We start from the raw sequence: 24,838 nt of genomic DNA, 5'->3' as shown, positions 1-24,838 counted from the left end.
CACTATCCAAACTCAAATGGTTGTAATTCAAGAATGCTAGTTTTATAGTTTTAAAGAGGACACTCAAAAAACGTTAAGTACGAAAAAGTTATGGAAGTTTAAATTTACTGTACTAAAATTTTATTTTATGAAAAATTAAAATAATTTTTATTCTAAAAATTACTATAAAATGAAAGCCAAGTTGTGTTCCAAATTTGAAGTTGATATAAGATAAGTCCCCATGAAATTTTGTTTAGGCGCTGTACCGAAAATATCCATTCCATTGAAATATTTGGACAAAAATGTATTAATTTATAAAACTATCACTTCTAATCACAAAACAGTCACCAAATATGGAATCTTGAGAATCAGATCTTTTCCGACAACATGTGTTTTGTCAAGATTAGAAAGAGTTTTGACTATAAAGTAGTTAAACAAAACGTTGTAAAGTGAAATCTGAAACCGCCCACTAGGGGAGGAGCATACTAATAAAATTGAAAGTACTTTTTTCATGGTAAGGCAACATCTAGTATCAAAACAGTTGTCACAGGATGAATTTTGAGTTCATAAACTTTCGAATGATACCCAATTTATGATGACTACTGAAATATGTGATATGAAAAAATGCCATAAAAAAGGAGAGCCAAGCATCCCGCTAGTTAAGGGTTTAAAAAAAATAGTTTGGGTCTTTTTTGAAAAACAATTTTCAAACTTTTTAAATTCCAGATTATTCCAAATCTGGCTTTTTACCAGAAAAACACCACACTAATTTTAGAATGTGGTTATTCAAGTCATCTGGTAGACATTCAAGTATTTCTTCATATCCCAACAAATACCTCGGGAAAAAAAGTAATATCACATTGTCCGTTTTTTGCAGCTTTTTTGCAGTTCTTGCTGCCCAATTTCAGAGCTAGCATCCAGACAACTCGCGCTCACCGTGAAAACTGGGAGCTGCGTGCGTTCTTACCCAAGATTCAAGATTCAAGAGTTTTATTTGTCACATACACAGTTATATACACAATATACAACTGGCAGTGAAATGTAAACAGGTCCGCTCCATGGACAGTGCAAATAACAGTTACAAGAACACAAGGGGAAATTAAAATAGAAATAGAATAAAATTAGAATAAAAAGTATTAACATAAGTAGAGTTATAAATAAATCAAGTAAGATAAAAATAGGAAATAAGATAAAAATAAAAAAATAAAATAAAAATATAAAATATAAAATAAGTGGATATGATAAGTGAGAAACTGTAGACTTAAAAATAAGTGGTTAACATAAAATATATATATATATTTATATATAGAGAAGTATGATGTGCATGCAATAGGTATAATTGCAAATCGGAGTATAATGTGCAAACAGGAGTATGATGTGCAAACAGGTTATTACAGGTTGTTACACAGTAACAATAGGAACGTAAAGTGCAGTGCAATGGCAGTATGTGGATGTTAATGTTTAAACTGTATGTTTATGCGTGTGCGGGGTGAAGTGAAGTCACGTGACTGAGTTCAGGAGTCTGATGGCCTGGGGGAAGAAACTCCTCCTGAGTCTTTCAAAAGTATTGCTGCATCATTAGAAACATGCAGCCTTGGGTATGACGAGGCTCATTATTTTGGACTAAGCTCATCAAGCAGGTCCTGTGGCGATCAAAGCCTGCTTTAAAGACAGATTATGAGCCCGAGTCTCGGTCGGAGACCTGGCTGGCTGGTCACCTACCCATTGTGAGGCTGCGGCGAGCTGCTGGGCACCTGCGAGTTGAAGTTAAGCTTGGGGGCGTACGACACTGGCTTGATGACAGGCCCCTTGCTGCCATTGCCAGCGGCTGCGGAGAACGGCCGCGCCATCTTGTTTATGGCTGTGCTCGGTGCGAACGAGTACTTGGGCTGACTGGATGCAGGTGCGAGTGAATCCTGAGTGTGGAGAAAGAAACAGTGCAAAAGCAACACCATGCATGTCAGATCATGCGCACACACACATACACGCTAGTGGCACCACAGGTGAATGCACAATCCCAGATACGGTTTAATAGTTAATCCTCTCCAAATGAGAGGATTAACAAGGGGGAAAAGGTGTGAATTGTCTTCATGTCTTCTCGCAGCAAATTACTAGCACAGTGAAAGAGGAGGGGGATTGTTTGAGAAGTGTGAACACACCCTGGTCACAAATATTTATCTTGAGATCCAGCCAAGGCCCGGCTTAAAGGACCAAAGGGGTTTGAAAGGAAAAGTATAACTGTCTGATATGACTAGAATTCTAACAGGCACTGTTGCAGAGACGCATGCTATGATCTATTGCAGCCACATGAGGGCACAATTTCTCCCATTCAAATTCAGTTTTGTTTGTTTAGGAGATAAAATAGGATTTGTTATTAATGCAAAGGTTTTTTTTATCTGACCTGCCCACATTTCCCTGCTGAACCTACCATAAAATATTGCACACATTAATAATTGTCATTAAACATTTCTTTAAAAGGTTTTAAATATAGTTGTCATGCGTCAAACATTAAATGAAAAATATTTATAAAAAATATAATCTATAAGGTAATATGCAATTATTGTTACACAATAATATGAAAATACAAATACGCAATTTGTTAAGCTTTTAATTTGCAATTCTAGCTAATATACAGATTTAAAATGTAACTCCATGCAGGGTGAATTCATTTACAGCATGTGCAAACGGCCTACTGGGAAAATGTACATTCAGTCTGGGTTTGTGCATTCTGTGGCCATGCAAATTCAATCAAACCAAAAACTGCTGAAGGGAAGTTAGGCAAGACCAAAAGAAAGATGTTTAACATTAGAATCAGACAGTCAAATAGACAAACCACCCAAACTGCCGCAATATAGCGCAACCAGTCCATGGAAGCTACCAGAGCCATGAAACTTACATGACAATGAGTTATGAAGCAGTGTGTATTTGAGTTCTCTGTGATGGGTAGGTTTAGTGCAAGGGGATAGAATATACAGTTTGTATATTATAAAAACAATTTCGCCTATGGAGAGTCCACAGAAAGATAGTGAACCAGACGTGTGTGGGTGTGTGTTTGTTCAGTTCTGAAGTATTCAGAGCAGCTGAGAACAGATCTAAATGCGTTTCTTCAGATATCAGGAGCTGGTTGAGTGGTCTTGCGAAAGCTTTGCAGTTCTGTCAGACAGAAGAGAAAAAGGGTAGCCGTCTTACCTTCTGCTCTCCTCCGGCAGTATGAAAAGCTCTGCAGAGAGAAAATTCGAGAATTAATTCACTTAAGCTCATTCATAAAATGATTCATTTCACTGCTATGTTTAAAATGTTAACTAAGAAGAGTCTAATGGATGAGCAGCAGCCATTTATGCCAAATTCAACAAGTCTCATGGGAGTTAAATCGGTTCTTTCTGGCTCCAAATCCCATTTTATCAGTCCGAATGGAATGCTGCAGCTGTATGTGTGAATTATTTTGCGACTATAATCACACAATTCTGACTTTATAACTTGCTATTGCGACTTTATATCGCGCAATTATGAAAAAAAGTCAGATTGGTGAGAAAAAAAGACGCAATTACCTTTTTTATTGTTTTATTCTGTGGCTGAAACAAGCTTTCATAAACACCTTTTCCAACTATGTTTTTCTCTCTTTTCCAAAAAGTACCATGGTATTACCAACCATTAAAGACCATCACTGTACTCCAAAAAATCTCTATATTCTGTACTAAACTGGACCGTCGTTTAGGTTAGTTAGACTAGGCTGGAAAAAATGTTACATTCCATCAGTGACCTCCCTATGAGTCTGCATTTCCTGTGCCTATACACCACTTCCTGTGACAGTGGTGATGTTCTTTTGCACAGTGGCTTGCTTACAGATATCAGTTCAGAGAGAAAATGTAGAAAATAGCACATCCAGGCTGTTTTACAAGAGTGATAAGGTCCAGGAAATGAACATTGTCCAGTGCAACTGACAATATATAGAGCGGCACTATATTTTTTATTGTCTATATGCAATATATTTTCCTGCAAGCAAAATAAATCAACTAATCAATTAATTAATTAGTCAAATCTTTTTCAAAAAGTTTTCCTAAAATATATTATACCTGCTTGTCTTCAGTTTGTAAGATTTTTTTTTTTTTTTTTCAGAAAATCAACATGAAATTGAATTTGCAATCATTTTATATCCATTACACAAGATATTTCTATACAACCTGTATTATACAACCTAAAACAGTAGCTTCACGAAAACAGCTACTGGCTTTTGATTAATAGTCTGTGTTGCCTATGTAATGTCAGCTGACAAGTAAACCTGTTTTAGTGGCAAAAGCAAGCTATTGCATTTCGACAAAGGATTACGAAGACAAACACATTGAGACAAATCAATTCTGATTTCACATTGAACTTAATGCTTTAAACAAACACTTTACTAACCAAAACACACAGGAAGGGCGAACTAGGACAACGATCTAAAGCAACAAAGCTAAAAAGAGACTTTGTGTTTCAAAGAACCCTTGCAAACCACAATTGAAGAGGTTGCCCAAACGGCTATGTAAACCAAAACGACACCACCCTCTGCAATAAAAGTACATCCTGGAGTAAATACAGACATGTTCAGACATTTGTCTTCAAGTATGCCCTTCCATGGGATGCAAACACTGTAATTTATCTGTGAGACAACAACAGACAGATACACTGACATGTCTGACAACCAAAGCACCCACAATAATAGTCAAGATACTAGTCATTTATCAGCCTGCTGGGCAAAGGGGTAATTATGAACATTGATAAACAGATGTTTTCACAGTTATGATGTCACAACAAACTCAAGAAATGACAATTTAACCATCAGTGAAATGACTCATGAGGACACGCCCACTTTCATTCACGCCTCCAACCGGCTCATTCTGTCCCCCAGCATTCCAAAGTTTTGACCTGTGACAAAGAGCAGTCTGGAGAATCGGCTAGACTCTACATGGCCTCATTCATACATGTCCTCCCTCATACCAGAGAAAGTTATAGAGAGAATGACAACTCCTCTCTGACCTGAAACAGCTTTCATATCCAGGTGAATCTCACGAAGAAATGTATGCATCATATTTCACTCTAAACCCCCCCCCAAAAAGGAAATGGGTATAAAATATAATATATAAAATAGGTTAATCTTAAAAGGTTAATAATAGGGTTCATTTTGTTTATGCAAAATTACATAATTTATAAATATAAAATAAAAACAAAACTATTTAAAAAGGTGTACTGTATTTGTTCAAAATTTATATTTATATACTGAGCTAGTACATCATGAATCCATCTTCCAAACCGTTTATTTTTAATTTTTATCCTGAATCCCTACGGTACGCCTACAATAAGTGTTTATATTCAAACTATTTTAGACCGAGCAGGATGACAACCGTTGTGGTGTAGCACAGTACCTGTGACTCGTAATAGACATAAAAAGAGAGAAGTAGCTCTGGCTACAATGTTCTTCCGCAAGACTCATGCTCCGCTGGAGCATCGAAAGTTACATAAGCTGCTTTTCCAGCATTGGGCCGAACAATTCTCATTGCGTATCCAATCCGTGCCGATCCAGGTGCGGTCCTGGTTTCATTTTCCACTGTGGGGCTGATAACGGCCACTCTTTGGAATGTAATACAAAAGCGTTAGCCGTTGCCTTGGAAACACAATGGTTTACTGTGACATAAGATATAAATAACAACCGCATTACGGAGGATGATCAGATAGTGATTTTAATTGGATTATTAATTTGTGTTAATGTCGCTCAAATAGAGTGCTTAGCCAGCTACAGAGAAACTGGTAGCCAGGCAACAGACAAGCGACCAATCCTGAGTGGCGACGCCACTTCACGGATTCTACCTCCGGGGGAGAACGGTTTGTAATTGTGCTGTGCCGTACCAGGCTCAAGTGGAAACACAACTGGAACCGTTCCTTACTATTTTAAGAACCGTTCGGCCCACCGGTGGAAAAGTGGCTATAATGTACCTTTAATTACTATGAAAAAAAATATACTATCTACAAATTTCAGGGTGAAATATGACCCTGTCTGCATCCAAAATCAAATACTTCCCAAGTAGTATGCGAAAAACAAGATGCCAACAGAGAAGTATGACCGAATACATAGTATTCGAAAAACAGCGGAAAGTACACGGATGACCAATTACTTCCGCCGAGATTCCGAATTCAATGGTTACTTTACTCGTACATTTCATTTGTACAGAGTCTGGCCACTCTCTATTGACAAGCATTAACTTCCTTGAAGGCGGGTACTCTGTTGAAATTTAAAACTATTGGATCTGCCCAGAGCCACTCTGGCTAACGTTTGGTCGTGACGCATGTCATCTCAAACTAGCGCACAACATCAACTAGTGCTGGGCGGTATACCGGTTCATACCGAATACCGGTATTTATTTTTGTTATGATATGAATTTTGATGATACCGCAATACCGGTATACGTCGCTAAACAACGTTCGGAACGCGGCGCAGCGCGTCATTGTTTGAGAGGGGACCGATTTCACTGTTGCACTGTACTGGTGAGAGCAGTCAGAACACAGCTGAGATCGAATCTAAAGCCTATGGCTGAATCCAAATCTGAAACCCCTATTCCCTACGTTATCACATTATTTGAAGGAGTGAATGAAAACGAGTGCGTGAAGTCAGACAACCGTTGTGTGTACATCGGCTGTACACTCGTTATTGCGGTGTGATGTGGGATTGAGTGCACTCAATAACGTCCAATGGTTTCGGACACCACTACAAAGCGCTGTCCCCTCCAAATAATGCCCTATTTGAAGTTATAGGGGGCTATTTCTGATTCAGCCCTTGATTATAGCGGAGAAACTACACGCGGCGCGCGCGAGAGAGCAGTTTCTGCGCGGAGCGCCGTGATGAGATTAACAGCGTTCTCCTCATGGATCATATTGCACATATATAGACCGGTGCGAGCGCGTTTAAGTTTTTAATGGACATATTTCATATACTCTAGTGCTCTGAACAAGTACCAGAAGCGTGTATGCGCACATATTTCATCACATCTTCTTCAAATTAAATGTGCACTGATTTGGCTACACTGAACCATATGATCACGACCACTATGACACGATCGATTATTCTGCTATACAAAAGACAATGAATGATGCAAGTTAATAAATAAACTGACAATTCAAAGAAGAATGGGCAAAAAAGTAACTGCTTTATTCTTTCTGTTAAACTGATGTGTGTCATTTGTTCAGAGAGTGCTCTTAAATGTATTGCAAATATCCGCGTTTCTCCCTCGTTTTGTCAGTTTGTTGTTATATAGGGTTAGATTTTTAAAATGCTTAAGGTGCCCTCAACTCTGTTGTTTTTTCTATCCGTGGTCATATTTTAATATTCATGTGCCTGTAATGAGTGTGTTGCAGGTCTATGTTTTATTGTCTCTCCATAGCATAATTTTGTGGGGCTTTGCAAACCTGTATTAACTCTAGTGTGGAGTTTTTCTACAATATTCACCCGTCATGACAGTAAAATAGGGCATTCCAGTCAATCTACTGCAGTATTTACTCTCTCAATCAGTGGAAAATGTGGTTAACACCCGGTCATGCATAGGGGAAAAAAATACCGTCATATACCGTGAAACCGATATAATGTAGAAAAATACCGTGATATACATTTTTGGTCATACCGCCCAGCACTAACATCAACGTCATCGTTCTCAGCCTTTCCCTCTGTTCGCTGATTGGACCGGTTAAAATTTGACCGGAGAAAACCAGCGCAATCCCAGATGGAGTACTGAAGGAAAATGAAAATTGAGCGGAAGTACATAGCCAGGCGGAAAGAGTCAGGCTACTCTTTACTATCCCATGAGGCCATGGGAGAGGATTTGTGAACGCCAATAAAGCAATGCAACTGACACTGGTAGGTCACATGACAGTAACAATATGACGGATATACTGTAGTACGTCCGAATTCCATTCTTATTATATATAGAACATACTTTCTTAACAGTGACAAAGTAAATTCAACTGTACGTGCCTGTCTTGACAGTTTTCATGAGATTTGCCAGTGAAAAGAGTAGAGCAGTTTTACATATAAATATTGAAGTCATAAATATTGAAGTTTGAGCCAAGCCATGTTTTATCCAGGGAGACATAATTCTCATAACTCTAGTGCAAGTTTTTATCCCTCTTCTCTTAAACAGGCCATTACCAACCGCTACAAGCGCTTACCTATGTGATGACATATAAACGATTATCGTACACCTAAAAAAGGAAGAAAACCACATTCATAACTGCGGTTTGGCCCATTAAACAGGCTCTTCGTCATCTTGTGTTGATCACAGGGATGGCTTAATGACAGAGCAGGAAGGAGTGCATCTGTCACTCTGCAGCTTTGCTCCTCTTTTCCCATTACTCATCTCTTAACCACAGACATGAGACTCTTTCCACCAGTAGCTCCTGTTCTGTCTGAGGGCAGTAAGGTCCATTTCAACCTTTCCTTTTTTGGGCCCTTTCTGCAGCTTCCCAATAGGAGTGCAATATAAGCGATTCGAGAATTGTGTCCCGAGGCATTGGAGTTTTCTGAAAAGCAAAGGGCAACTCAAGTCACCGAGTTAGCACTCTGTCTCCAGCTTATCTACCTTTAGCCCAGGGTCATCTGAGCCATCGGACAGTTTTATTATATGGCATGAGAGAGAATTTATAAGATTTGTTCCATGCATTTGCATTTAATACTTGCCTTAAAATCTGTGCGCACAACACAATAGGCCTGAAGATCTAAAGGACATTTAATTCAGCTTAAATGCCACACAAGGTCCCATGCCAAGTTATCAACACAATTGCTATGGCAACAGGCAAAAGACCTTATAATTTGGAGTCATGTCGCAGCTTGAAAGATCTGCACTCTAGGCACCATTTTGGGCCAAATTAGATTGAATAAGGAACCGTTTAAAAGTCACATTCACATTTTCAGAACAACAGACCAAAATTAGATGCTAAAATATCACTAGAGGACAAGAATGACTGCCCATTTTTAATGTTGCCTTGGGTTTTCAAGTTTTTTTCCCATTGATTTAACATTTATGCATCTGGAAGATGTTTTCTCCCCAGCAGATTTACAGTGCATCAGTCTGTGTTCCCTGAGATTCAAGCCTATGATCTTGGTGTTGCTAGCCTAGCGCCATTTTCCATAGGCATGGAAAAAAAAACCTTTCAACAAAGAATTCTAAGAACCAACCAGCTCCGAGATAAATCATAACATTTGATTAAAAATGTAATAATAATAATAATAGTACAGTATAGAGCCAAGTCATTTCATTTGGATTTTATTATATTTATTTATGTGCTTATATAATGCATTTAAATGTTACTTTACTAACAGTTAACTTTTATAGTATTCATTAATATTTTTAAATATTTTTCAAAATTTTAATTAGAATTTTGTTTTTTTTTTACGTTTCAGTAATTTGTTTAAGTGCTCGTGTCATTTTTATACATTTTTGGGGGTTTTTAATATTTCTATTTAGCTTTAATTTCTTTGTATTACTGTTTTAAATTAAGTAATAAGTACTTCATCTTAAACTTATTTTATTTCAGTTTTGAATCATTTTTAGTTTTAGTAATTTTTAGTTTTGTTAATTTTAAGTTTCAGTCAGGCAACATTTTGGCAACTCAAGACAACATTTTTTATTCACCTAATATTTATATTATTTTATTACTGCTTCATTTCAATAAAGAATATGATAAACAATAACAGCACAATGTTTTCATAATTATTTTGTAAAGCATGTTAAGCTATAGGTTAAATAAAAATACAAATCCACAAAAACAGTGCAACACTAATCTTAGAGCTTGTGGTAAGTTTGTCTTAAAAGTTGTCATCACTATAAATACATTTTTCTATGGAGAATATGAAGGGGATTTTTACATCTGGAGTCCTGCTGTTGCACTCAACAGGCAATAGTTTTGGCATCCTTAACAAAACAATGGTAAAACATACGGACAATTGCATTAAACGGAATGCCAAAATACTCTTTTTAAGTATCTAAGTATCTTTTGCTTTAACTAAAGCAAAAGGTATCCGACTAGTCTTTTTTTTTTTACTCCTCAAAGTCACAACAGTTGTAGACATCTGAATACATTTGTTTAGTTTATTCTAATGCAACACTTGAAATTAAAAAATCACACTCGATCTTTCAAGATCAAGTAATTTCAAGTAATAGTGATGCATTAACCAGAGAACTCAATTTCCTGTCATCATCCCCCACCTTCATGTGATACTGAAACTCAAAGACAATGATGAAAGACGCTGAGCAAATGTGTGCGTGTACCTGCTCAGAGTGAGTGTGAGGGAGTCAGTTGCGGCTCTGATCTTGTTCTGTGCCTCCACATGGGTCATCTCCTCTGCGTTGGCCTCAGAGATAGACACCACCCAATCACCAACACCCACTCCGGCCTGGACCGCCTTGCCACCTGGGGTCAGCTGAAACAGCCAAAGAGAACAAACATTAGTCACTCACTGTCTAATGAAGTGTCAAGTGATCATTTTAAGCGAACTCATTTCAAATTTAAACCAGATTTCCAATGTTTTTGAAGAAAGTGAGTGGTGTTGAAAACAAACAATACAGGGGTGTCGTGAGTGGTTGCCAGGGTGCTGCCATGCAGTTCTAAAGCACATTGTTATGAGGTTGCTAGGGTATTCTAGGTGGCTACTAGATTGTTGATTAATGGCCAAAGCCATAAGTCTCTATGACTTTTCTGGTTTTAACATACGGCTAATCAAATCACTCTTTCTGCTTGTTTTCTGGTCCATCAAGTGGAAATCGGAAGTCTTGTAGCTTAGACAGACACACATACCTCTCCTCAATAAGCTGCATAATGATAGGTATAATTTCTGTAGCATGCAGCGTTTTATCATTAACTAAAACTAAATGATTAAAAACTGAATAAAATAGAATATAAATATTAGATGAAAAAATGTTCCAACCTAAACTAAAAAATGTGAAAGGTTACCTTGGCAAATGGCAACTAACTGAAATAAGTTAAATAAATAAACTATTAAAATATATTAAAAACGAATAAAAATTACAAAAGGACATTAAACGACTAAAATGTAATTAATTTGTAAACTGAAAATATAAAACCACAACACAACCTAACTCAAAATATTGATTAAAACTATAACAGTATATCACTAATACTAAAACAACACTGGTAACATGATGCAGGACAAGCTTTCTGTTTAAGGTTAGCTTATTTAAGTCCCTAACCCCTAGTATGAACTATAACATAGTAAGGCCTGAGTTAACACCACTAATATGAATTTCCAAAGAAATAAACTCATTATTTAATATGTAAAAACTGATGAATTTATTATAATTTGACCCAGATTCTGAAGATTTGTAGGCCACCAGCAGTTGAGATGATTAAAATGGGAACATTTCTCTGAACTTGCAAACCTGACACGTTTTATACGTTTAAAGTATTTTGTTGCTATTTTTCACTCAAGAAAGAAATATTACTTTACAAGCATTCAAAAACACTTAAAGGGTTAGCAGTAGAACATGAAAATAAATGTCATTTATAACACACCCACATGCCGTTCCACACCCGTAAGACCTTTGTTAATCTTCGGAACACAAATTAAGATATATGTGTTGAAATCCGATGGTTCAGTGAGGCCTGCATAGCCAGCAATGACATTTCCCCTCTCAAGATCCATTAATGTAATAAAAACATATTTAAATCAGTTCATGTGAGTACAGTGGTTCAATATTAATATTATAAAGTGACGAGAATATTTTTGCAAAGTGCAAAAGACTTGCAAAGTGACGGCCGATTTCAAAACACTGCTTCATGAAGATTCGAACCGTTATGAATCAGTGTATCGAATCAGTGGGAGCACCAAAGTCACGTGATTTCAGCAGTTTGGTGGTTTGACACGCAATCCTAATCATGATTCGATATGCTCCGAAGCTTCATGAAGCAGTGTTTTGAAATCGGCCATCACTTTGCAAGTCATTATTTTTGGTTTTTTTGCCGCACCAAAAATATTCTCGTCCCTTTATAATATTAATATTGAACCACTGTACTCACATGAACTGATTTAAATATGTTTTCAGTAAATTAATGGATCTTGAGAGAGGAAATGTCAGTGCTGGCTATGCAGGCCTCACTGAGCCATCGGATTTCAACAAAAATATCTGAATTTGTGCTCAGAAGATGAACGAAGGTCTTACGGGTGTGAAACAGCATGGGGTGAGTAATAAATTACATTATTTTCATTTTTGGGTGAACTAACCCTTTAAGTTGCATCAGCTTGAATAAATGACACAGGCTTAGACATAAAAAGAAAGAATATCTAAAAATGGATATTAGCCAACCACTCCTCAATAGTTTAACTATTCAAAACCACGTCACCTTTAAAACCACTGCAGTGAAAGAAGAAGCACACCTAACTTCCAATCTATACCGCACAAGAACAAACACACCTGAGAGGAAGTGAAGTCTACAGACAAACGGACAGACCAAGAACTCACAATGTAATGCCGTTGATAAATCCTTCATCATAACAAAAAAAGATAAGTCTAAAATAATCCAGCACTTTAACGCAGCATTGACTTTTACAGTCTCACTGTGCAGAGCTTTCAGATAAGACCGACTTGGCAATGAAGCGAATCACCGCATATAAATCACTCAGAAAAAGGTCTGAGGCGTCGCCCAAAAGGGAAAGTGAAGAGAATGTAGGGAAATATACAAGAGCCGGTGTTACATGGAAATTAACATCCAAATTTTGGAACATGAAAAATGTTCTTCTACTGCTGTCTGGACTCTGTGTACATTATCAATGGGGAAAATTGTGTGCTGTCATGTCTAGGAACTTATGAGTCACGTTCATGTGTATATAACTGACTTATGCTAAAGAAGCACATATGTCCAGATTTAGGCATACCTTGTTCACCACTGGAATAGCAAAACCAAAATGTGAAACTCCAAGGCTTAGTCATCCGGTGTCTGATGCCTTCTGGGAAATTAAGAACCGCAACAGTTTCAGATAACTACTGAGCAAAGTGTGAACAACTTCAATGACACACACTGACGATAAAGCACACAACCTAAACCCAAGATCCTGCCAAACTGACCCCGCCATATGACATTTCTGAACATTCATTCCAAACCAAGCGAGCTCTGCCAAGCTTTGGAGGAATTTTATCTGACCTAATTGTTGATCTAGATTTCCGCTGCAGATGAACATTTATGAGGAAACTTTGCTCAAATATCCCACAGAAACGGTACATAGGAAAGATTCAAGTCCCACCATAAAGCTAAAAGGGATGTCTGGAGAATATCTGTTCGCATTTACCAATCATTTCAATCATAGTTGCTCTGCTTTTGAAAGGCCTTCAATGAAGAAAGATGCTTTTTGAACCAGATGGTGTAGTTTCGACATCCACCAGCAGGGTTTGCAGGACCGTGCGAAACCTTGACCCCACGGACCCAAACAGCACCACCACATTTGGCCACAAATAAAAGAAACTCGAAATGCTAAATGCTGCGCATCATTAATAGCATTTAGTCTGTGTAATAAGATAATAAGACATTTGGTAACACCCTAATGAGATCCAGCTTTTGCTGTTGGCATGTATTTGAATGCAATGCACATGGTCTACCTTCATGTGTCTATATAAAGCTGTACCCAAAGTTTTACCATCTGCTCTGGACATTTCAGACTCCCTCCCTATCCCTCCATTCTCCAAGTTCTACCACATTTTTCTGGCTCGAATGTCTGTTATTCACTTCAACAAACATTTACAAGTCTTCCCTGCTGAACTCTGAATCGGAATCCGGAGTTGGACAGCACTGGGGGAAGAGAACAAAAGTCATTGTCCTTGGCCTCAACCCTCAACAGCCTGTTTGAGACCATGCAAATATTTATGAAACATAAGAAGCATTGTGACGTCGTCAGGACATCATGAGGAAATGGCTGAGGTCTGAAAAACAATCCTGCAGAAAGTCCTCCCTCAGGTGTAGTGCCTTGGCAAGAGTACAGGAAACAGACCAGCCCAGGAGAGGTCTTAAAAAGAGTTCATCTAAAAAATAAAAAAATTAAACATTCTATATTCTCTTACTTACCCTCATATTAGGGCTGCACGACTTAAAATTGTGTGATAAATGTGATTAAAAAAAAAGTCTGCTGTATTTTTTAATATTTAAAAAAATATTATGAGTATTTGACTATATAATAATAATTATAATAATAATAATAATAATAATAATAATAATAATATAAAAATAAACAAAGTAAAATAAATATTACTATTGTAATATTTCACTGTAAAATAAGAGTATTTAAGTTTTTTTTTAATAGATTTCTGTTGGCAGAGAGCATAGTGCGCGCTGCTTATGCGCCTCGCGTTTTAACCGCCTGCTGCGTCTTGCATTTTTGAAGGAGCGCTCTGAGCGCATGAAGTTGAAAAAAAAAAATCAACTCTGAGCAGGAAAGCGTCCAGCGTCATCGCGTTTTTCCCCCATTGTCCAATCGAATGAATGGAGAGGCGGGCCTTCTGTTGTGGTGACGGTTATCTTGATTAGATTTTGGTTGACGTTTTTTAATTTAGAAAATAGCAATGCGCTGCAGGGTTTTTTTTTATGTTTCTAGGCAACCCCCGAATCAGCTGTGTTGTCAGTCTAATCAAGATAACCGTCACCACAACAGAAGGCCCGCCTCTCCATTCATTAGATTGAACAATGGGGAAATAACGCGATGAAGTTGGGCACTTTTCTGCTCAGAGTTGATTTTTTCTCAACTTCATGCACTCAGAGCACTTTGCCTCCTTCAAAAATGCGAGGCGCAGCAGGCGGTTAAAATGTGAGGTGCCCGGGGCGCATGAGCGGCGCACATAACGCTCACTACCAACAGAAAACTATTCAAAAAGGCACGTCTCACTGCAAAAACGCATTCTGTCTGATCGGGGCCTAATTCGCCACTGGTTCCTTCAAGATTTTTCTATGGGGTTTTATAATGAGGTTTTCAACTTAATGTTATTCCTATGGGGTTTTTCAGTTTATGAGTATATCTCAAGAGAAACAGCTGCGAATTAGACTTCTGGGCTTTGACGTCATCCCTGCACCACTCTATATTGCGTTACTCTCTAAAAAAGTAGCTAATTGTGTTACATAGTTACTTTTTATGGAACGTACTAGTGCATAACTTTACGCAAAAGTGATGTATTCTCAGCTGGGCTTGCTTGTTTGTTTTTTAATAAATAAATGTTCTATTTTTTTATTCAGAATAGATTTAATTTATTAATAGGATTAACCCCTTGAGATGTGCCATCTCGTTTTCGAGGGGGTCCTAGCATTTTTGGCACATGTAAAGGCCCTAACACACCAAAAGTGAAATGAATGAGCCTCAGAGAGAAGGAAATGCTAATTCACTCCTATACATTAGAGCGTGCAGCTCAAATAAACTCCATCCTGGATTGCAGAAGAATAGGAAGCATGAGAATAAAGTTCAGCACAAAAAAAAATGAAACACAAATGTGATTATCTAAAGTCATTGTTGCTTAGCATGATTGAGATTGAATTGGATCATCGAAGGTCTGCAGCAAAGACATTGGTTAATTAAGTGAGATTAAATAAATAAATTATATTTGGTGTAATTCAATATATTTAAACATTGCAGGTTTGCATAATATTGCAGTGCGCTGCAGGGTTTTTTTTATGTTTCTAGGCAACCCCCGAGTATGCTCAGATTTAGTGTAGGGCAGGGGTGTCCAAACTTGGTCCTGGAGGTCCACTGTCCTGCAGAGTTTAGCTCCAGCCTGGAAGTTTCTATGTCTAGTAAGACCTTGATTAGCCGTTTCAGGTGTGTTTAATGGGGTTGGAAGTAAACTTTGCAGGACAGTGGCCCTCCAGGACCAAGATTGGACACCCATGGTCTAGAACTACAATAACCATCATATTTACACAGTGCACACAACACCCTGCACCTTACTCCCAATTTATACTTCTGCATCGAGTGTACGCCGTAGCTGAGTTTGTGTTGAACAGCATTTATTGTGAACCGAGATTGATTAATCGTACCACCCTACCTCATGTAAGTTAAAGGGGTACTTCAGCGCTGGGAAAATGAAAGTGTATTTAAACTGGGTCATTTGTGTAGTAGAAATGGGAAATTATGTTTGAATTTGGTTCCTTCTAGACCGAGAAAAGACAGAAAATGTATTTTTGTCTCTTGTGGATGAAAGACAACAACTCCCAGAATGCACTTGCTTTGCTGCCGTATGAGGCCACTCCTAAAGCCACGGCTACTGGTTATCACTTGCCCACCGCGGCACCACCCCCATTTCATAGGAATTTATTGAAAAGTTGAAACACTCGCTTTGCTCCGCAACGCTCCGTTATTAATGCCTGAGCCAAGCTGAGCGGCCGTGCGCATTTACATTCTGTGAGTGAGATCCCACCCCTATGTGCGGGTTGAAAACATGCAGAACTAGCTCCTTCTACTGGCTGTAGTCTTTAGCCTCTGGCCAAAAAAATGACGATATTTGCATTATCGGATGATTTTTTCAAGAAATAAAATGCATAATTCTCTCGTCTCATGGGGACACGAGGGGGGGGAAGTACCATAATTTGAATATACTACCGGGTTTCTACTGATACAAAGCTTAATGCTAAATCGCTGAAGTAACCCTTTAAGCAGAATGTTGACACTACTCTTTTACTGTACAGTCAATGGAAGTGAATAATGACCAGGGGCCATTAAGTGTTTTTCCAAAAATGTCAAAAAGCATCTTAAGGTAGTCTGTGACAGTCTGCCCTGATTTTTTTTTTCCATTTGTGGTTGAACTATCCATTTAAAAAAAAAAAAAATGCATAGGAAAATGGGCACACACACACACACACACACAAATAAAAGGTTGAGAGACAAAAGAGAAAGAAAGACGACAAGAGGAACATGGACGGTTGAGTATGCAGCTAAAGCTGATGGACACGGCCACCTGTGTTCCTGGCTCAAGTTCAGAGCCCAGCTGTTCCTTGACTTGAGTCTGGTGGCAGTAAAGTGCTGTGCTAAGACCTTTTACAAGTCAAAGGGGGAAGAGTAGAGAAACCTTAAACCCTCTGACATCAATGTGCAGGACGACACAAGAAAATACACAGCTAAAATAAACAGCTAAAAGCGAGGAACGGCAGCCATATTAGAAGTTCAATGGAGGATGATTTGGGTCTCAATCAACAATAAAAATAGAGTCTTTGACATTTCCTATGCATGTCCCGGATATCGAACGCTAAATAGTCTTTAAAATTCATGGCCCATTTACAATTTTCTCCCCCAGACACACAGCGGCCTGTCCTTTTGTCCTTGGTGGCGCTGAAAGTTTATGTGGCGACCCTAAAGACCACCCCGTTAAAATCCTTGCCGCATTTCACTTTCCATTTCCTTTTGGGGGGCTGTAAGACTCTGGGCCTCAATGCAATTGCGTCAGCTGATACGAGTGAGCCATAAATATCTTGGATGTAAGAGCCAAGCTTTAAACCAAACTGTCTTCAGAGGTCTCCTAGAGCAGCCACTGCCACGCTGGCTAACAAGCCCTCCAAAAGCAAACAAACATATTGACAAACTTGTTCAAATGACTGTGACAAACTCAGATGATTAAGTCCAAAGGCCAGAGAGACGGGGAATACGATCAGTAAACCAAGAACTAAAGATTTCTCATGAGGAATGTCAAATGAATCGCTTTATTTTGTTAAAGGAATAATTCAGGCAAAAAGGGAAATGCTGTCATTGTTTACTCGCTTCCAAAACCATATAGGATCTCTTTTTTCCCCTGAGGAAAACAAAACCAAATTTTTAAATAATCTTTATACAATGACAGATCTTGGTGACAAGAGCTATGAATCAACACAAGCATATCATAACAATAGTCTACTTGTGTCCGCTGTAGCTCTGCTTTTTTTTAAATGGATAGTTCACCCAAAAATGAAAATTCTGTCATCATTTACTCAACCTCAAGTTGTTCCAAACCTGTATACATTTCTTTGTTCTGTAGTACACAAAGGAAGATATTTGGATTTTTGGATTTATTTCCCTACTATGTAGTCAATGGTTGGTCTATCTGCTTGGTTACAAACATTCTTGCAAATATCTTCCTTTGTGTACAGCAGAACAAAGAAATGTATACAGGTTTGGAACAACTTGAGGGCGAGTAAATGATGACAATTTTCATTTTTGGGTGAACTATCCCTTTACAATCGGATGCTGAATATGAATGCGGAAGATTCTTTTTTCATTATCTTGAAAACCATGGTGACCTTCTGTACTTGTACAGAAAGCAGCTGTGTAAATATTCTTTGAAATTCCTATTTTTGACTTGGACTGAAGTAAAAGCGTAACAGTTTATAAGGGTGTAGAACATTTCATTTTATAAAAGTGTTCACATAAATATAAAACTATAAACATATTATTAGCCAATAGAGGGACAGTCTCATTCTAGAGAACGACTGGTATATTTTAGACTGGTTTATTTTAAATCCTTATATCTCATATAAATTGGATTATGTCAACTTTTAAGAGCACACTAGCATGTGGATGGCCTCAAAGCTAACAGACATTGACTAAAAGCCACAAAACTCCAATTCTAATTGCAGTTGTGTTTAATTTCAGCAGAATGGCATGTTGCCTGCTAATGCAAACCAGATGGACATCCACTGAAGTAAATACAAATCATAACATTTGTACACTGTAATCATTGTGGATTTCACAGCTAGTACACACAGATCCAACTGTTTTTGTGCATGTCATCTCATCTGTAGGTTTCACTTTCATTGATTTCACCAGGAAAGTATTCCTTTGAGGTCCAATAACCATGTCATCTGGTTTTGGGAATGATGACTGGAGACATTAATGGATAGTGGGTACAAAAGCAGACAAAGGGCTGCTCTGTTGCCAGAAATAGGAAAGCAGTGCTAAAATCCCAGGAATGCTGATGAAATGTGCCGATGTGTGCAATGGAAAGGGAACAGGGGGAGGAGGAGGTGAAGGAAAGGAGGAATCAAAGGAGAAATATTAAGGCAAGTCAAATTTCCAAATACCATCAACTCAATCCATATTTATGACATGGGGAAAATACAGACTGTATTAGTAATGTGGGACTGGGGTGGTTTTTAGCTAATTATGCGGATTCTAGGGTGTTACTAGGTGACCAAACCAAAGACATTCTGGTCCCTAAATATAGCTTGAATCCCTCATTTAATGGAAGTCTATGGGCATGTGTATCATCCAACAGGTGGAAACTGTAAACCAGATTGCTTAGAAAAGCACCTCTCTTCAAAGACTATAATTTGTGTCCATATAGCACAAGCGGTGCCGAATGAGTTACACGCCAAAGTTTAAAACACAAGATTAGTGGTTTGTTCAAATGCTTAGCAAGCACCACTAATTATTGTGTATAACAGCAAATGTTTAAGCAGTCCTCTATGAATAAGCCACTATGTTCCATTTCATCATTCTCCTGTTTGAATGGCCAGCCTTATGTGCCTCAGAGTCAGCACATAATACCTCTTTGACCTCTTTGTTCTCCCATTGAGGAGAAGGGGGGAACAGACCACCCATCTTCAGATTACTCCACTTTAGAACCTGTGGACGGAGCATATCTTCATTAACTCACGATCCGTTTTGCCCCAGCGTGATTTAACACTGCATAACTCGACTGTTCTGCAATGAAGGAGGGCGTAGCCCTCTGTCAAGATGAATGAATCACGTCCTTCATATCAGACGAACAAATCACCTTTAACAACAGTAATGTAATCTCAAAAGACAGAACAAACACACCTAATGAGTCATCTCCTGTCACGGTAATGACTGCCTGATGTCAACCTGAACATAGGAAGCCGTCCGACTGTAACATTCCTTTGAAAATTCATTTTTCACATCTGTCAAGAGGTGAGGGCGACTGAGGTGTTTGCTTTACTGCGATGTGTTAAACATACGGCACGTTCCAGGTCATGTGATTAGTAGTATTAAGATGGTAAATGGTGACTTGCCAATTTAGGAGTTTACAATAGAATAGTTTTTGCGAGGCCTGGAGAGCCACTGAAGTATAAAGTGAATAATTGACCCATCTGGATGGACTTATCTCCACTTTTATCAATTTTCCAAGAAGCGGTTTCTGCAGTTTGAAGATACCCTCCATTTCCAAAATGATAGTCATCATTTTTGCTATGTGAGCTCTAGCATGAGGAGATGCCGGTATCTGTTCAGTCCTGTAATGAAATCATTCTTCATAAAGCCAAGACCCTGCAATGCACTTTATGAGAAGCTAAATCAGTTTAAGAATGACACGCACAGACACGCTCCTGCTATTGCATAACATCTGACAACAGAAGGCTTTATGGCCGGCTCACACACTGATGGATGAAGTCACCATTTTGACTGAAGCAGACATTTAAGGGAGTGTCAGTGCAAGTCATCAACGCAGACAGACGTCTGAGGGCTAAGCAGATGTACACGGCTGCAGGTTACTACCATGTCAGACAAAGCAAGGGGAAATGGTGGAATTTTACATTTAAAAGTCTGACAGAGACTTGTTTCTTAATATTTAGAAGCCGGTATTCACATAAAAGAATTGAATCAATAGTAAATGAGTGTACATAAAATAGCTGAAATGAAAAACACTCAATATTTACTTTTTTTTTTATGATGAAGCCATAAAACTGTCAGTCAGGAACTTTTGAAAGTGAAATGTTACTTTTGGTAACTTCTTCAGCCAAGTGTTAGTGGCAAAAAAAGGCCAATGAATCAATATCCATCATTAAGTACATGCAGAAGTAGACAAGAAAAACTATGACAAGACACATTAGATAATGCAATAAAACATGAAGACGCAAGACTCACGGAGCGTGTCATTTCCACTGCACTAGCATAACTCAGTGAACTTTTCAGTAACTTTTCAGTAACAGAACAGTAACTTTTCTCAAACTCATCTGTCATTGGTTGAGCAAACAGACAGTCCTTCCCTAAACTCAAGCCATAAGTTGATCTAGTGTTCCAGTCTTGTGCTGGGGTGTTTCACACACAACGTAACTCTCTGCTTAACCACCGCAGTGCAATTCATCGTAGTAGAAATTAGGTATTCACAACCGTTTCCTGAAAACGTAGTAACTAGAGATGCACCGATTGATCGGCCAGGGATCGGAATTGGCCAATTTTCTGCATGATCGGCCCTGATCGGTGATCAGTCTCTCGTGTCTCCGATTTTGAGCCGATCCGTCTTTTTGAGCCGATGCGGCTGTGAGCACGAGCGCGGCCGCAGCGTTGACGTCACAGCCACGCTCGCGCTCACAGCCGCATGCAAACATGTTGTTTGCGAAGTTAGCAAAGAAAACACTAATTATGCCATTGGTAAACCTTGTAAGGTTAAAATAAAGCGCGGGGGAACCACCAGGAAAGTGCACAACACAACAAAGCTAATTAGACACTTAAAACTCCATCACCCCGTGGAACTGCCCAGTTTGAAGAAGGTAGTAAAGGTAAAACGGCTAAAGCTAGCCAGAGCTCAGAGCCAGCCACAGGTCAGCAGCCTCTCCCATCTTTCCTTGGTATAAGCAGCGAAAAGACCAAAGCAATTACGAAGAAAACTATGGAAGTCATGGCGCTGGATGACCAGCCAAACGCATAAACCTAGCCTGACGTCGTCATACTCAATTCTAGTCAGAATATGAGTCTGATACTGCTCCGTTGGGCTGTGATTATGGGGCGTGTTTCAACCGAACCAGGAAAGACCTCAATTGGATAGACCTACAACCAGTCAGAGCAACGGAGCGACGCATAACGTTAAGCCTAGTTCAGACTGGACGATTTTCAAACTCGTCGGATCACAGTTCTTTCACACTGCATGACTATCTGGGCCAGCATTCAGTCACTGCTGTGTTCACACTGCACGATGGATCGGCGACAGGGGGTTTCACACTGCATGACCGTACAAGAGGACAGCTCTGTCCCGTCCGCAAATTACCTTTTCACAACAAAACTAAACAAATATAAATAATATTGCAATGTGCTGCTGTTGCGGCTGATCAAGCAAATGTTTGTGCTTTGTTTCTGTTTGATATAACTACAATATATCTATTAAAATACAAATATTATGGTCTCTAACTCCTCCCCGAACCTCCCGCTGTCCTGTATCTTGCTCTCTCGATGTATTTTTCAGTCAGAACACATTTCATACAGCAGGATTATGAATCGCAGACAGGTCCAGATATTTAGCATGCCAAATATCTCGCGGGCGTCTGCGACTCATCGGCGAGTCTCTCTGATCGCGTCTTTGATCATTCACACTGCGTGATTGTCACTCGCGTGCACGAGCACCAATTTGCCTATGATTTCAGGCATTTGTCGGCGATTTCCCAAAACCTGTCGGCGAGTCAAAATCGGGGCTAAAATCGGGCAGTGTGAACTTGGCATTAGTTGTCAAATGTCAACAGAACTCAACTGCACTGTGTTGCCATGTCCGCGTGTTGAAGCGACCCCAATTATGTGATATACAGACCCAGGAATGCGATTTTTAGCTGCCAGCCCTGCCAAAATAACACATATTTTACCCCCCAAATGCCTTTTTTCCCCAGAGAACCCCCCCTGGAAAGCGATTGGACTTGTTTTTGGCTGGTTTTGAGGAACGTTAGCAATTGGGCGGGTTTGTTGTAAAAACTTGGCAACCCTGTACCTGCACGCACGCTGGAATAAGTAGCCTAACGTTAGAAGAAAAAGATGTGTAAACGATCTTTGCCGGTGTTGTAAAAAAGAATTTAAGGATACACAGAGTACTTACCAACACGATCATCATTTCTGAGAGAAATAGTAAAGGTGAATGCATATACGAACAAGTTCTCCGTTTAGGATTAGAACAAACTCAACCCAAGCGCCTTTGATGACGTAGATGATTACGTTAATGTTGATCATCTGTCCATCATCGTCTAAAGCCCGCCCTGATAAGTTGTAACACTCTGTTGTAAGTTAGCCGACTAGCACTGACTTTGAATGTTTAACTGAATTGTTTGCTTTATTTAATGTATAGCTTATTATACCTTTTACTTGTACTTTTGTATTATTGATCATACATAAACTTGCATTTAACAAAAAGAGACTGGGTTGTGTTTCATGTCATTTAATGTTATCACGGTGATAATCATATTGTCTGAAAAAACATTAACAAAAGATAAATCTCAGAGAGGCACGCATAAACAAAATTAGTTTCTAACATTTTTGGAAAAAACGAATGGCCAATATTTCTCATGAAAAAGTGGATAAGTGTTCATACACAGCGCAGATCATAATGAGCGAGCGTGTTTTTTAAATAAAGTTTGAGGAAGCTTGATGACGTTGATCCGCGACCATGGTGTGCTGTAGTCCGTTTATAGCCAACCGTTAGCATTTTATATCTGACGGCTTTATTTAGGCTTCAAAATTTATACATTTTGGATTCATTTGTTAAGATTATCTTGATAGACAAAACGTGTAAGGGTCATAACTCTTTGTTGAACACAGATCTTATTTTTTGCGATTTTCCAAAAGTCTATGGGGAAAATGCATGGCTTTTCGATCGAGGGAACCCATGCGCCGCTAATTTCCGGGTTGGCCTACAAAGTGACGTCATAACTTCGGCACTCTATTCTCTACCGATCAAGTCCAGACCGAACTGCCGGAGTAAAAATGTTGTGGGCGGGGCTAAATTCGGCAGTCATCCAGGCTAGCATAAACCGTCACTTCATGAGAATTTACCGTTTCGTTTGAGAAAACTGTGAACACAGACACTCAAGAGTCTTCACGGCAACCCGTCAAAATAAAAGTTTGGTTTAAAAAAAATTAAATTGACAGAAATATATTAGGCTACTATTGTAGCCTACAGTCGATTTAGCTACAACTCTATGTAATTATAATACGTCTCTACTAATAAAAATAATTATGCCTAGATGGTTGATAATTTTTCGCTTGATCTTTTTTTTTATAAAAAATGTTTACTTTTAAACAGCATACGGCCTTTAAATGTTTATGTAATATTTACTTATAATGATTATCATCATAAATAATAAACGTAATCTATTTAATGAATTTTTAAAATGATTAAATAAATAAAAACAATATATAAAAAACATTTAGCTGTGGTACTGAAATTGGTACAGAGTACCATAAAAGTTATGGCATTGGTACCGACTACTGGAATTTTGGTACTGTGACATCCCTAGCTGGCAACATTTATTACCCAATTACTGAACTACACTTCAGGTTTGTTCATTTATAGGATCTTTTGACTTTTGTAAGACAAGTAAAAAAGAGAAAATGGTCAATTTATAATGCTTTGTTTCATAAAGCAACTGATTTTCAGTTATTTGTTATTTCTACTTCTTTCCAGGCACAGAACACTTATTTTTTGAGGGTTGTTTAAGTGAGAGAAGATCCTGTTGTAATGTTTAATAATTTATTTCATAATAAAAATTTAAAAAATCTTTAAGAAAAAGTGGATTTTTGTTTGTATATGCTGTCAATTATAGTTCTTAGACCCTGTCCACATGAACACGGGTATTTTCAAAACCGCAGCTTTTTCTACGCGGTTTGGCTGTTCGTCCACATGCAAACCCAGTATCCGGTTACTGAAACCGGACTTTTTTGAAAACTCCGGCCAGGGTGAAGATTTTTAGAAACTCCGGTTACAGCGTTGTCGTGTGGAAGGTTGAAACTGGAGATATAGGCTAGTCAAGTCGAAGTGTGCGCCATTCTCTCCTTTGTTTGACGTCAGATTGTGCGCCGTTATCTCTTATTTAGCTACATGAGTCAAGTCTATGCAATGGCGGACGTAGCTTTTAATAACTCTGCTAACAGCACTTATCACATGTATACAGATAC

General features: G+C 38.5%; 1 protein-coding gene across 5 annotated transcripts in view; it reads right to left on the bottom strand.

Moving 5' to 3' along the window:
• Positions 1-24,838, bottom strand: part of pdlim7 (PDZ and LIM domain 7) — a 54,491-nt gene that overhangs the window by 24,987 nt on the left and 4,666 nt on the right. For 4 of the 5 annotated variants that reach the window (XM_079838876.1, XM_079838877.1, XM_079838879.1 and 1 more), the window contains exons 3-5: positions 10,269-10,420; positions 3,169-3,199; positions 1,702-1,895 (exon numbers count right to left, since the gene is read on the bottom strand). In XM_079838876.1, coding sequence (XP_079695002.1) covers positions 1,702-1,895; positions 3,169-3,199; positions 10,269-10,420 — 377 coding nt within the window. The remainder of the gene's footprint in view (positions 1-1,701; positions 1,896-3,168; positions 3,200-10,268; positions 10,421-24,838) is intronic. The other variant, XM_079838880.1, reaches the window with a different exon arrangement.

The sequence above is a fragment of the Gobio gobio genome (assembly GCF_949357685.1).
Source record: "Gobio gobio genome assembly, chromosome: 16".
NCBI classification, from domain to species: domain Eukaryota; kingdom Metazoa; phylum Chordata; class Actinopteri; order Cypriniformes; family Gobionidae; genus Gobio; species Gobio gobio.
Note: the sequence above shows the minus strand (reverse complement) of the source record. Positions and strands in the feature narration are given on the sequence as shown.